The 14,774-nt window shown below is 30.7% G+C and overlaps 1 protein-coding gene across 1 annotated transcript in view; it reads left to right on the top strand.

The window, feature by feature from the left end:
• The window catches only part of LOC149926311 (maternal embryonic leucine zipper kinase-like), an 80,380-nt gene that overhangs the window by 25,194 nt on the left and 40,412 nt on the right, over positions 1 to 14,774 (top strand). Inside the window, exons 11-12 of the mRNA XM_090159077.1 lie at positions 2,379 to 2,457; positions 13,084 to 13,303. Of these exons, the coding sequence (XP_090015203.1) occupies positions 2,379 to 2,457; positions 13,084 to 13,303 (299 nt within the window). The remainder of the gene's footprint in view (positions 1 to 2,378; positions 2,458 to 13,083; positions 13,304 to 14,774) is intronic.

Below are 14,774 nucleotides of genomic sequence, written 5' to 3'. Positions count from 1 at the left end.
TTATATCTTTCAAACTCGATAATGTTATATCTTTCAAACTCGATAATGTTATATCTTTCAAACTCGATAATGTTATATCTTTCAAACTCGATAATGTTATATCTTTCAAACTCGATAATGTTATATCTTTCAAACTCGATAATGTTATATCTTTCAAACTCGATAATGTTATATCTTTCAAACTCGATAATGTTATATCTTTCAAATTCGATAATGTTATATCTTTCAAACTCGATTATGTTATATCTTTCAAACTCGATAATGTTATATCTTTCAAACTCGATAATGTTATATCTTTCAAACTCGATAATGTTATATCTTTCAAACTCGATAATGTTATATCTTTCAAACTCGATAATGTTATATCTTTCAAACTCGATAATGTTATATCTTTCAAACTCGATAATGTGATATATTTCAAACTCGATAATTTTATATATTTCAAACTCGATACTTTTATGTTATAAACTCGATAAATTAGATATTTCAAACTCGATAATGTTATATCTTTCAAACTCGATAATGTTATATCTTTCAAACTCGATAATGTTATATCTTTCAAACTCGATAATGTTATATCTTTCAAACTCGATATTTTATTTATTTCAAACAATTAATATTCATTAAAATTTTAAATTACTACTTATAATTTAGTTTGCTACGGAAATTATAAATTTAAAATTATTATTCATAAATACATTGAAGCAATTTAAATCAATTATTTTTAAAATTAATTTGATTTATATCCAACGAAATTAATTTTAAAAAATGGCATTTACAAAACTCGTGTAAGATTTGTTATGTCCGACCCCTTGGCAATCTCACCCCTATTTTCCCCCTATTTTCAAGAATTCCCTCAGTCTTCGATATATCACAAAATCCTCCTTCATAATCTGATTAGCCAAATGCAACCCCTTTTTCAAAATCATTGTGTTTTTAGAGGCGCTCAAAAAATATGGGTTTTATCTCCGGGGTACCGCGGTCGCATTTTTTCTAACTCCCCTTAATTCCTCGCCATATTGCGGCATTTGACGCGCCGTCTGGGGGCGGAACGGTGAAGCTTTTCAAAGAATAGATCTGCGTCGTTAAACATTCGGGATCGGTGGCTTCAATGTAGAAATATTTGCGTTTTGACAATGATCTTATAATCGGTTGGGTTGTCTTCGGGTAATTTAATCCTTTATCGTCGACGCTGTTATATTTTCTAAATCACGAGTCTATTAAATTTTGGGCGAACTCGCCTTTTAAAATTTTCCAAATCTCCTTGCTGTCTGCGTTTATTAATACGGAGAATAGCTACTGTTTATATCTTAGCCTTTCGCCAAATATAGACGTTTTGTTTGTAAAGAATTGGCCATTTTTCCTTCTGTGTGTATTTATTTATTTTTAGATAGATTTTTAGCTTCGCTTCCAACGCTTATCACGCTCGATTAGTAAGCACCTCCCCTTAACAGTAAATCAAATCAGCTCGGGATCTCATTGGCTCCCTAAACCCGACGTCATTCGACGCGAATGGAGCGCGCGCTGGTGACGTGGTGACCCCCTGTTCTCGTGGCGGGGGGGATTGGATCTTAATGGCCACTGATCGTTTCAACAATGTTTTTCTGAGTGGAGCCATGCGTGCATTTTTACACAAAATTGATAGGCCACCATTAAATGCGCGTGTAATACGGGAAATGTTTGTTGTAATTGTATTATTTTTGAAAGTTTCCCACTTTTTACTGGCTGATGAATTGTTGACGGCAATTAGAAATATAAACATAGATAAAGTTCACTCAGAAAAGGGTCTTAAATTCTACTTTTTAACAGTGCTAAAATAAATGTGATAAATCAATTTAAAAAAATTTTAAATAATTTTTTTAATTTTTATGGTTTTGCTTTTGATTTTTCGTCAATAAATTCATTTATTATAAGTGTCTTAAAACAATTAAAAATGCTTTAAAACAACGTTTTAAAAAAATTTAAAACAACGATTTAAAAAAAATTAAAACGACATTTTAAAGAAATTTTTAAACGACATTTTAAAGAAATTTTAAAGCAATTTGAAAAGTAAACGTTTTAAAACAATTATATAAGTGAACGTTTCAAAGCAATTTGATAGTAATTTTCCTACAAAGTGGTGTAAAATATGACTATTATCCATTGAATGCATTTATAAAAATATACAACTGAAGTTAGTTTTTGGAGCAAACCAAATTACAGGTAGTAATTAATTTTAATTAAACGGTTTAAATTTTAGTTAACGAGTAAATTATTAATAAATTGTTAAGGAAAGGGACATATTTAAAAATTAATAAAATAAAAATCAAATTATTTTTTATATTTCTAAATATAAAATGTGAAATACTAATTTCAATGTGTCTGGATTGATTGTGCAGGTCATCCTGGAACTCCGTCCTCCGAACGCGGGGTGGATGTGTTCGCCTCACCTGCTCTCAACGGCTCCTTCGAAAAACGGTGAGTTGTATCAGAAGTGCATAATCTTTTGTGGGAGTGTCTAACTAAATGTTTTTTATGTAACCTCCTTTGACATATTTTGAAACGACCAAAAATAATTCGTCGATAAATATGCTTTTACAAATGTTTTATACGGATTTTCTATAAAACCTATAAAAATCTCTAGAAAGTGTACTAAAAATATTGCTATTGATGTACCTAAACGTGCCTATTGAAAATTACAATTTTATTTATATTCTATCGAAATTTCGGTCATTTACTATAGGATTCTGTAGATTCTATCGACATTTGGGTCTTTTTCTATAGGATTCCTTAGGTAATATATACATTCGGGTCTTCCGTTTTAAGATTCTGTAGATTCTATAAACATTTGGGTCCTTTTCTATTTTCCTTTGGAATTATGTATAAATTCGGGTCATTTCGCTATAGGATTCTGTAGATTCTCTAGAAATTTCGGTCAAGTTGCAGTATATTTCTATAGATTATGTAGAAATTGGGATTATTTTGCTTGTAGGATTCAGATTGCAAGTCTATAGAATTTCTGTCAAAACATTTTGTACCGGGCATTTTTTATTTTCTCTCGTTAAATAATTATTTGAGAATTGTAACGAATCCCAAATACATATATGCTGTAGACTAGCAAAAGGCGGGACTAAAAACAATTACCTTTTTACTGCAATGACTAAGTAAATTGTAATATAAATTAGTATTAATTGTGAAACCAAATTAAACCATCAGAGATTCTATAATACCTATAAATTCCGATATTTTCAAAAATGTCCTAAAACATCCGATATTTTTATGAAAATCCCCAAAAAGTCCTATAAAATCCTAAAATTATTTTTTCGGTTTCAAATTCCGGGACTCAGTTAAATTGCTAGATTTAGCTATAGGATAAATCATAAATTCCTATACAAAGTCATTCTAGTCTAAACTTTTGTTATTGTTAACATGGTTAGCTACTAGTATATTTTTGGGATAAACTAGTTTCTTTAAGTGTAAATCAAAGGTTTATTTCGCTAAATATAGATTTCGCTTTTACATGCATAAAGGCTCTAGTAAATGAGACGAGCATATATAGTCCTATAAAATCCTATAATTTAGAAAAATATTCCTATAAAGTTTTATATTTTTAGAAATATAATCCTATTTTTCCTATAAAAAATTAAATATTTGATTGGGCGTCCTGAACCATGAATTAAAAGCAATATTTCCCTGTAATTTTAATGGAATTTATACTTTATTTTTCGTATGTTTTTTTTTGGTTGAGGGTTTAGAAAGTTTGCCCTACAGAATACAAATTTGAATCAATAAGTTTTTCTTATTAAAGATTTTATTACTAATCTTAAATATAACTATATGGAACCAATTCAGTTTAAATATAAATCATGAAATGAGTATTCTGTTCATATTAGTTTTAATTGAGGTTACCTTGCACCTGGAAAAATCAGGGAAATACCAGTGGGAAATCCTGTAACTAGTTTTTTCCATGAGATAGCCGATACCGGTGTTGCCACAGGCCAGGGAAAATGGTATTTGAAAGTAGGCCTACAAAGTCAGAGAAAAATCGGGGACTTTAAATTATAACCGTTAGAGTCAGTTACACTAAAAAAAAACTGTAGTAAAAAGATAAACATCAATTACAAAAAATATGGCTTGTAAATAATTAATATTCCTTCACACTACGCATTGTAAAATTAATATTTTACATCGTCAGGCGGGGTAGTTCACGCTTTACATTTTGAATCATGATTCAGTTTATCACTAAGTCCGTAAGAGTCAAATGACTCCCATTTTTCGTGAAATATCCCCCCCCGCGTTGGGCGTATTATGTAATTGCGGATGTAATGGAGTTGCTGGTCATAAGTGCAATGTCAGAAAAGATGCGAGAAAAAGAATTAACTGAAGGCATAGGTGTCGAGATTTATAGGCAATCAAATTTTTGTTAAAGGACCTATATGACCCGTCGTAGCCCGCAGTGTTTCACTAAATATTTTAGAGCCGTTCCATTGTGTGGTCTCCGAACGGTGAGCGTGAAATTCCGAAGACATATTTCTCGAACGATTTATTGGAACTTCTTTTTGTAGCGGAGGGTCATTACTTTTCGGCGAACTCTCTTAACGAATAGTTAAATTTGAATCAGTCGTGAATATTGAAAAGGGCTGAGGCGGCGTAGATTAGTCAAATCTCTCTCCTATTGAAAGATCTGAAGTCATACTTCAATCTCTCGGTTTCTTCTGTGTGGTCCTAACCACCTTCGGAAGGAACCGCTATGCTGATTTTGGTCGGTGGTCTATTGGGAATCGCGAAATGTCTGAATGACTTGATTTAATCAATGAAATGAGGTGAAATTTATTATTTAACGTAGACTAACTGGTGCGCCAACGATAGTTCATTTTCATTGTATAATTATTTATTAGTTTCAAATATATTTGAGAAAAACTGATTTAGAAAACTTAATATCTCGGCTCCGTTTGATCGAATCTTAAATCTCGGCTCCGTTTGATCGAATCTTAAATCTCGGCTCCGTTTGATCGAAATTTCAATCTCGGCTCCGTTTGATCGAATCTTACATCGCGGCTTCGCTAGATCGAATCTTAAATCTCGGCTCCGTTTGATCGAATCTTAAATCTCGGCTCCGTTTGATCGAATCTTAAATCTCGGCTCCGTTTGATCGAAATTTCAATCTCGGCTCCGTTTGATCGAATCTTACATCGCGGCTTCGCTTGATCGAATCTTAAATCTCGGCTCCGTTTGATCGAAATTTCAATCTCGGCTCCGTTTGATCGAATCTTACATCGCGGCTTCGCTTGATCGAATCTTAAATCTCGGCTCCGTTTGATCGAAATTTAAATCTCGGCTCCGTTTGATGGAATCTTACATCGCGGCTCCGCTAGATCGAATCTTAAATCTCGGCTCCGCTAGATCGAATTTTAAATCTCGGCTCCGTTTGATCGAATCTTAAAACTCGACGGCTCCGTTTGGTCGAATTTCGGCTCACGCTATTCCTTCCAATTTCAATCTAATTATATAAAATTTTAAATAACGTTAATTTAATCACGTAATCATGATTTAAACCGGTTTAATCTCCAAGTGGGCAGAGTACGTTGTTGGGCAATAAATTTAAAATGAATTAGACTGGCGCCGTATTTAAGAAAATACCGCTTTTATAAATCCATAGGCATTTTCCCGAAGGAAAATCCATCGCTCAATCATATTAAATAAAAAGTATCAAATATTTTATTTTATCCCATATTTGATGAGGAATTTCATCACTCTTTAAAAAGCCATTTATATTTATAAAATTATCATACGCGAGAGGCACCAAGGATTTCCTTTTCCTTAGATAGAGAATGACCAACTGATCTGTTACCCGCTATAATAGCTCAATAAAGAATATACGAAGTAAATCATAGGAGAAGATGACGTTCAGGCGGGGGGCGGGCATTCCATTTCACGCTGTCGCTCTCTGGATCATCTCCATCCGATTTCACTGTAAGGTCCTCTGTTTCGCCACCTCAGAGGGAAAACTTCGTAACTACAAAAATATTTTTTAAAACAAGTTAGTTTTTAAATAAGGTTTATTTAAATCATAATTTATTTAGAGATTTATAAATTAGTGATAGCTAAAATCATAATTTATGTAGTGATATATAACTTAGTGATAGTTTAAACCATAATTAATTTAGAGATTTATAAATTAGTGATAGATTAAATCATAATTTATTTAGAGATATATAAATTAGTGATAGATTAAACTATAATTTATTTAGAGATTTAGAAATTAGTGAGTTTAAATCATAATTTATTTAGAGATTTAGAAATCATAATTTATGTAGTGATTTTGAATTTAGTGGTAGTTTAAATCATAATTTATGTAGTGATATATAACTTAGTGATAGTTTAAACCATAATTAATTTAGAGATTTATAAATTAGTGATAGATTAAATCATAATTTATTTAAAGATTTAGAAATTAGTGAGTTTAAATCATAATTTATGTAGTGATATTGAAATTAGTGATAATTTAAATGAATTATTTTTTAAATGTATTTCATAATTCAAATAAAATATTTTTAAATTGTATTTCATAATTTAAATAAAATATTTTTAAATTGTTTCATAATTTAAATAAAATATTTTTAAATAGTTTCATAATTTAAATCAAATGTTTTTAAAATGAATTTCATAGTTGAAATCAAATTTTTTAAATTTATTTCGTAATTTAATTCAAATATTTTTAAAATGTATTTCATAGTTTAAATCGAATATTTTCAAATTTATTTCGTAATTTAATTCAAATATTTTTAAAATGTATTTCATAGTTTAAATCGAATATTTTCAAATTTATTTCATAATTTAAATAAAATTTTTTAATGTATTTCGTAATTTTTAAAAATCCTTGATTTAAATTATAATTTAAATAGTGATTTTTAAATTTATTTCATGATTTAAATTATTATTTCCAAAAAGTCGTTGATTAAAATCGCATGCTATATTTCAATGCAAACTGAGATATTCAAATTAAAATATTGATTAAATAACGAGTAGAAGCAAAGTATTTATCAATTAAACCTGAAAATAGTCTTTAATTGTTCAAAAAAATCCATAAATTTAATATAAAAATCTGAAATGAATAAAAAGGTAGATTTGATTCTTATTTTAAAGAAAATCATACTTGGAAGATACAAATTCGATGCAATATTTAAAGTCAAGTCTTTGGTGCTTATTGGATGTAATTAACAGGCTTGACAAGAAAGGTGGAAGTCGGTAGAAATTCCTAGGGCCCGGATAGTCTCGGGCCCGGATGGTCTGGGGGCCGGATATTCTAATTGAGTGTCCGGGCCCGGATGGTCTGGGGGCCGGATATTCTAATTGAGTGTCAACTTTCATTTCACTGACAAATATCTTTGATTCTGATTATTGAAATTTGCTTAGAGTTTCCTTATTTTTAAACTGATATATTTGCCAAATCACAAGTTAGTTTTTCAGTCTTATTACCTCTAAGGTAATATACCAGTACCCTATTTTAAAATATTGAAAGTTTCCGCCACCAGAGGAAACAGAAACTTGTATTAACTGGCGTTGTTTAAAAAATGGATTTAGCAAGTGATAGCAGAAGATTGTATTGTTGTTTCTGTTTATTAATTATGGATATTATATTAGATATTTTATATTATATTATATTAAAATTGTTAAATTATATTTAATCCCTAAGTTTTACATTCATATAAGTGTATACATTTCTAAATATTTCAAACTCAACAAATAATCCTTTTTTTAACCCACCGTGTGGACACCTTGTTGGTTCGATACGTAACTGTTGTTGTGCACGTTAAATAAAAGCATTTCATTATATTTTATATTATAATATATGAAATATTTATATTATATAAGTATTTTTTATATATTATATATATTTTATTTTGTATATTATATATATTTTATTTTGTATATTATATATATTTTATTTTGTATATTATATATATTATATTTTGTATTTAATTGTATATATTTTTATTATATATTTAATTGTTTTTCATATTTTATATTATATATATTATATTATTTTATATTATATATTTTATTTTATATTATATATTTTATTTTATATATTATATTATATTATTTTATTTTATATTATATATTTTATTTTATTTTATATATTATATTATTTTATATTTTATTATATATTTTATTTTATATATATTTTATATATTATATTATATTATATTTTATTATATATTATATTATATTTTATTTTATATTATATTTTATATATTTTATTTTATATATTATATTATTTTTATATATTTTATTTTATATATTGTATTTTATATTTTATTATATATTATTTTATATTATATTATATTAAATATTATTTTTTTTTATATTATATATGATATTTTCCCTAAAATGCTGAAAACGTAGTTACGAGTTTTTTTTTCTCGGGCAACATCATAATTCGGGATCTCCCCTTGTGTAAGGAAGGGAGAGGGCGCTCTCAATTTTATGTAGCTTTTCAATCTTGGCTGGAAATATGGGAAGACGGAGCTCCGTCATTTCGCCTCGCAGCAGCAGGCCCCTGCCGTACCAATTTCGCAGGCACATTTATTTCATTTCTGGGCTTTTTATATATTTTTTCGGTCGGAGCGTACTCATCGGTTTTAAATTTCATCTCCTCTCTCGAATTCGCACTTTTTGCTCTTCAAAAAAATCACTTTTTTTTATATATTCCAGGAAGAATCTAGGTTTTTATACTTTGCATAAATTGTCTTTGTCATAACGTCGAAGGGGTTGGTCTGGGTAGGGCGGGTTTCTTCCGAGATACAGGGTGTCTCCGTTTGCTTCGACCTTCGATTATAACTTTACTTTACAGAGTGTAGCTAACTTCCTGATTGCCCCTAATGAACTAAACGGTAACCAGCCTAGCGAAGTTCGCTCGCTTTGAGCTCTCAACTTCCCTCGGTTCTAGACTCACTTTGAGCTCTCAATTTCTTTGGGTTCTAGACTCACTTTGAGCTCTCAATTTCTTTGGGTTCTAGACTCATTTTGAGCTCTCAATTTCTTTGGGTTCTAGACTCACTTTGAGCTCTCAATTTCTTTGGGTTCTAGACTCACTTTGAGCTCTCAATTTCTTTGGGTTCTAGACTCACTTTGAGCTCTCAATTTCTTTGGGTTCTAGACTCACTTTGAGCTCTCAATTTCTTTGGGTTCTAGACTCACTTTGAGCTCTCAATTTCTTTGGGTTCTAGACTCACTTTGAGCTCTCAATTTCTTTGGGTTCTAGACTCACTTTGAGCTCTCAATTTCTTTGGGTTCTAGACTCACTTTGAGCTCTCAATTTCTTTGGGTTCTAGACTCACTTTGAGCTCTCAATTTCTTTGGGTTCTAGACTCACTTTGAGCTCTAGTTAATTTAAACCTTACGAGTATGGGAATAGATAACGAAGAATATCGATAGAAATATAAAAAAAGATTTAATACACTGGCAATTAGAATGTAACATACAAAATACAAATCATTTGAGTTTAATAGTTACAAACTGCAAATTTTGCTTCTATTGACGGTAACTTTGAAATCGTATCGGATAATTTTAATTTATATATCATGATATTTAGTTTGAATGAAAGATATTAAATTAAGGAGTTTTGATCATTTAAGTAAAACCTTTTCTGACCTTTTACATTTAAGCACTAATATTCAGGGTTCATACGAACCTGGAGAACCTGGAAAACCTGGAAATATCAGTGAAACAGATTCTTTCCAAAAAAATCAGGGAGATATCAGGGAAATTTTAAATATTTAACCAAAACCTGGATATATCAGGGAAATTCGTTTGAGTCTGGAAGCGCCTCAATAATTATATATAATTTGTTCGATTAAACGAAAACATACGGTGCTTTAGCACCTGGATATATCCGGGAAATTTCCAGGAGAAAAGCTGGAAATGTCAGGGAAATTAATTTTCCAAATGTTGTATGAACCCTGATATTATTCGTATATTTAAAAAGGTCTTATGAAATCCTATCATTGTTACTTTTCAACCTTTATGACTCCTCTGTGAAATTTAAACGTTTCAATAAGAATATTTTCGATCAAACCACGAAATCTTTTAAATTACCCGAAGAAACACATAATTATAATAATAATCACCTAGGCTAATACCCAAGGCACCACCTTAGGCCTAAGTCGTCAAGCGACTTTTGAAGCCTTTAATTCAGGTGGCCGGGTTACAATGCGTAGGAGGGTGGTGACAAGCCCTGCATGCCACCCGTTCGAGCCAACACCTCCCTACACTAACTATTACCGTTAACCTAAACAAGTATTATGGAAGGGGAAACCCCACAGTACCCGTAGACTAGAATATTGCAATTTTGTACCAATCTGTTAATTTCCTGTGAATTAATAGTTAATGTAGCAATAAAATATTTTGATTGATAGACACACTTGTTCGTATTGCATTAGTGACGTCACTAAGAACTAACGACCTCTGTGGAGTGTATCCCATCTATTTTTTAAAAGATGAAATATAAATGAAAACTCGTTTGACGTCGACGCCCGCCTCCCATCTTTTAATTTTCAATGACTTTGACCTTTGACCCCCTTTTCTTCCTTAATAGCTCTTTTTCTTTAGAGCCGAAATGAAAAATTGCCTTCCTCTCGGTCGTTGACTATCGCTCCCCCCCCCCCCCCGTTATGATTCTGCGGGTTATTAATGTTGCACTTTGTTTAGAAGCATGTTCTATCATGTACATATGTACATTGTATAATTTGGACTACACCCTATTGACAAATAAATTTATAAATCTTGAAAACCAATTGAAAATACGGGAAAAATTGGTTACGAAAATTTTGAAATTGACTTAATAGGAATGGAAATTAGTGTTCAAATCTTTTTTAAAAGATATATTAAGCAGAAAATCCCAACATATTGACGAAATTTGAGGGGTCGGACATTTACCAAAATCCCTTACACTTTGTCGAAAATCGCAAAATCTTTTACTCTCTCTATGGTAATTTAACATTGAAATCCCAAAATCACTTCAAAAAGAACTGATAAAATCGCCAAAATCTCTACGAAATCCCATACAAAATAATGGCAAGTGTCCGACCCCTCGACGAAATTCGTATTCTGAAATATTAGAATCCGTTTCTCAACAGAAGAAAACAAATATTTTAGACATCTTAAAATTTATACGAATATCCCAAAATCTGGGTTGGAATCCTATAATCCGTTTCTCTACAGAAAATAATATTTTTGAAATCTTGGAATAATCTTAAAAATCCCTGTATCTAGGCGAATTTGTTATCTGCAGACAGAAATATTTTTTTATTTGGAAATCTTAAAATCAAGGCGTAAATCCCGAAATCTCAATTAAAATAAACATGAAAATACTCTTTAAATCTCAAAGTTAGTGTCAGAGCACCTTGTTTATTTATAATAATAATGTGATTGCACTTAAATTTTTGCTTCTATGCAGAACTGAAATGTAAACGTCTGTATGAGCTTGCTGTGCAAGGGTGTTGATTTTTTGTTTATAAAAAATATATATTTCCTTGATTTCAATCGGACTTTAATAGATTTTTAAGGTTTCATGCCAAATGTTATTAACAATTGGAGTGCAGCTAAATGAAAACTAAAATTTTAAATCATCTTAAATTAAATTATTAATTTAAAATGAAATTTAAAGTTTACTCCGAATTGACATTTCTATAGATCTTACGTTCGTACATTGTAGTATTGAGGTGATTTAAATTTAAAAGTTAACAATAATAATAAGAATAATAATTATCAGCTAGGCTAATACCGAAAGCACCACCTTAGGCCTAAGTCATCGGGCGACTTTTAAAGTCATTGATTCAGGTGGCCGGGTTACAATGCTTGATTTAAATAAAATTTATTGCTAGCCGTTCGCGTTCCCGAAGTTGAATGTCCTTAACCTCGCAATTTTGTAATAGGGCGTTTTTTCCGCGCGCGAATTAGATTGGTGCCGGGGGCGTTGAAACAGTCAAGATGGCGCGCGAGTGGCGCACGTGTCCGACTGCGGATGACGAGTTAATTTTGTAAGATTCCGCCCGAGGACGAATTTTCAAGTCTTTCTTTTTCGTGATGATCACGGACATGTTCCGAAATAATGATAGATTCAAAATGATTCGCAACAGGTGTATTATATTAGAAACCGTCGTCTTCGGAACGTGTTTTCTTTTGGTTTTCGTAGTTTTTTGCAACACGTGGTTTCGCTGCATTATTTTAATTACGATTTATTTAGGTTCAAGTATTTTATTAATTTTTAATTTTAATGTGGTTATATGCAAATAGTTATTTTTATTCTAATTTGTTTATGTTCGAATAATTGTTTTAATTCTAACTTTCTTATCTTCCAGCAAATTTATAGTTTCATTTAATTGTAATTTACTTAGGTTGAAGTGTTTTAATTAATTTTAATGATTATATTCGAAAAGTTATTTTAATTCTAATTTAAATTATTTTCAAGCAATGTATTTATTCTCGTTTAATTACAATCTACTTATGTTCAAGCATTTTTAATTTTAATCTTATGTTCAAGCATTTTTAATTTTAATCTTATGTTCAAGCATTTTTAATTTTAATCTTATGTTCAAGCATTTTTAATTTTAATCTTATGTTCAAGCATTTTTAATTTTAATCTGATTATGTTCAAGCATTTTTAATTTTAATCTGATTATGTTCAAGCTATTTTTAATTCAACTTAATTTAATCACAATAAACTTATGTTTAAGTATTATCATTAATTTTAATTTGTTTTTTCTAATATTTATTTTAATTCTAAATTGATTATGTGCAAGTACGTTTTTGTTCTAATTTGCTTTTGTTCGAATAAATATTTTAATTCTTTGAATTCTAATTTGACTATATTCAAATAATTATTTTTAAAACTAATTTGCTCGTGTTCGAAAGGGTGTAGTAATCAGGGTTGCCAGATGAAAGCAAATTATTAATTGGCCACAATGGCCAGGAAAGATATTTTAAAAATCAATAAAAATAAAGCTTACTTAAGTTAAACAAATTTTACAAATAAATATGAAATCAATAACCATGATCATAATTTGATTATTATGTTAACATATTTATCTTTTCTTACAGCTCAAAATCAGTCGAGGTGGATTTGAACAAAACCTCTTTAAATGGTAATTCCTTGAGAACTCCAACCAAAGACCCTTCTGGCCGCTCCTCGGCGCGCAAAGTGTTCGGCAGCATTGAAAAGAGCTTAGACCGGGTCAAACACATGCTGACCCCCAAGAAGAAAATGGCGGATTTGTCCAGCACCTTCAACGCTGTGGCTCAAACGCCCAGGAAAATAAAGGTAGGAGAAGGTGGTTTTACAGGGGTAACGCCATTAGCGGTAGGGTTCTAAATTGCCAAAGTCACACCAGATGGCGCCAACCGAGGGGGTTGGACATACACCAAAAATGTGTACGGCAGGGTTGCCACACGTCAGGGAAAACAGGGAAATCAGTGAAAAGTCAGGGAATTTAAGAAAGGACCTAAAAAGTCAGGGAATTTAAGAATGGACCTAAAAAGTCAGGGAAATGTCAGGGAATTTTTAGAATTTGTAAAAAGTCAGGGAATTCAATTTTATCTTGGCACTTTTTTAAGTTTATTTTTTAGACCAGATCTATGACAAATTCTATGATTATCATTTATTTCCTTGAAAGTTTGGCTAATTTTTTCAACATTGCAATAACCTTTTTACTGAAATATAAGTTCATTAAAATTTATTTACTTTTGATAAAAGTAAAATATAAAATAAAAATTTGACCTTAAAAAGTCAGGGAAAATCTCTTAAAATGGTCAGGGAAAACAGGGAATAGTCAGGGAATTTGAATCTAAAAATTTTGTGGCAACCCTGTACGGGATTTCACGCTGAGTTTAAATATTTCTTAATTTTTGTCCCGATTTCGGGAAGGTTAAAAAAAGCGCCATCTTGTGTAAATAAAAGCGTTAAAACTAAACCTTAAATGGCTTCCATTTAAACTTGTGTTTCCCCGTAAGCATTTCACAAAACGGTCTATTTATTTTTGATCGCCCTGGTTTCTTGGGAAAACAATAGGCTATTTTACAAAGCGAACAAATGATAATGGGCATAAATTTGCAAATAGTCGATTCTTTCGATTTCCTATATAGGCAAATTTGTCGAGCAAGGTATTCTCCAATGGTGATCTTATTCTAGTAGATAGATGATTCGGTGTATCAAGCTTAGGCGGGGGTTGGCTGTTGGTGACCGGGGCCCATTTGGCGGTGGGGTCCCCTTCTGTAAAAACGGATGTTGCAGTTTATTCTCCGGGGATGTTCTGCCTCATTTGGTCCCCTGATCGAAAAACTACCTTTTTTGGTCACGATACTGTACTGAGTATATTCCAGAATAAACCAACGCGGTATTTTATTTTAGGGAAATATCTACTGAATGTTTCAATTTTGAAAACTATTTCCAATTTATTGTGAACGACTGTCATTTGTTTCACATTCTGACCGGCCTACAAACGAAATTCTGAAATGGTCCTATAAATATTAAAATACTTTAAATCGTATTATTAGAAATGGTCGTACTAAATACTTAAATTCTTTACTGTTCCTATTAAATATTATAATTCTGCTTTATTCTATGAAATACCATAATTCTCAAATGATTTCTTTAGAATCTCCATTCTCAAATGATTCCTTTAGAATCTTAACTCTGAAACCTTTCTATAGAATCTGAATTCTGAAACCTTTCTATAGAATCTGATTTCTGAAACCTTTCTATAGAATCTGATTTCTGAAACCTTTCTGTAGAA

Source organism: Leiobunum rupestre, chromosome 9, assembly GCF_980474605.1.
Source record: "Leiobunum rupestre chromosome 9, qqLeiRupe1.1.hap1, whole genome shotgun sequence".
In the NCBI taxonomy this organism is placed as follows: domain Eukaryota; kingdom Metazoa; phylum Arthropoda; class Arachnida; order Opiliones; family Sclerosomatidae; genus Leiobunum; species Leiobunum rupestre.
Note: the sequence above shows the minus strand (reverse complement) of the source record. Positions and strands in the feature narration are given on the sequence as shown.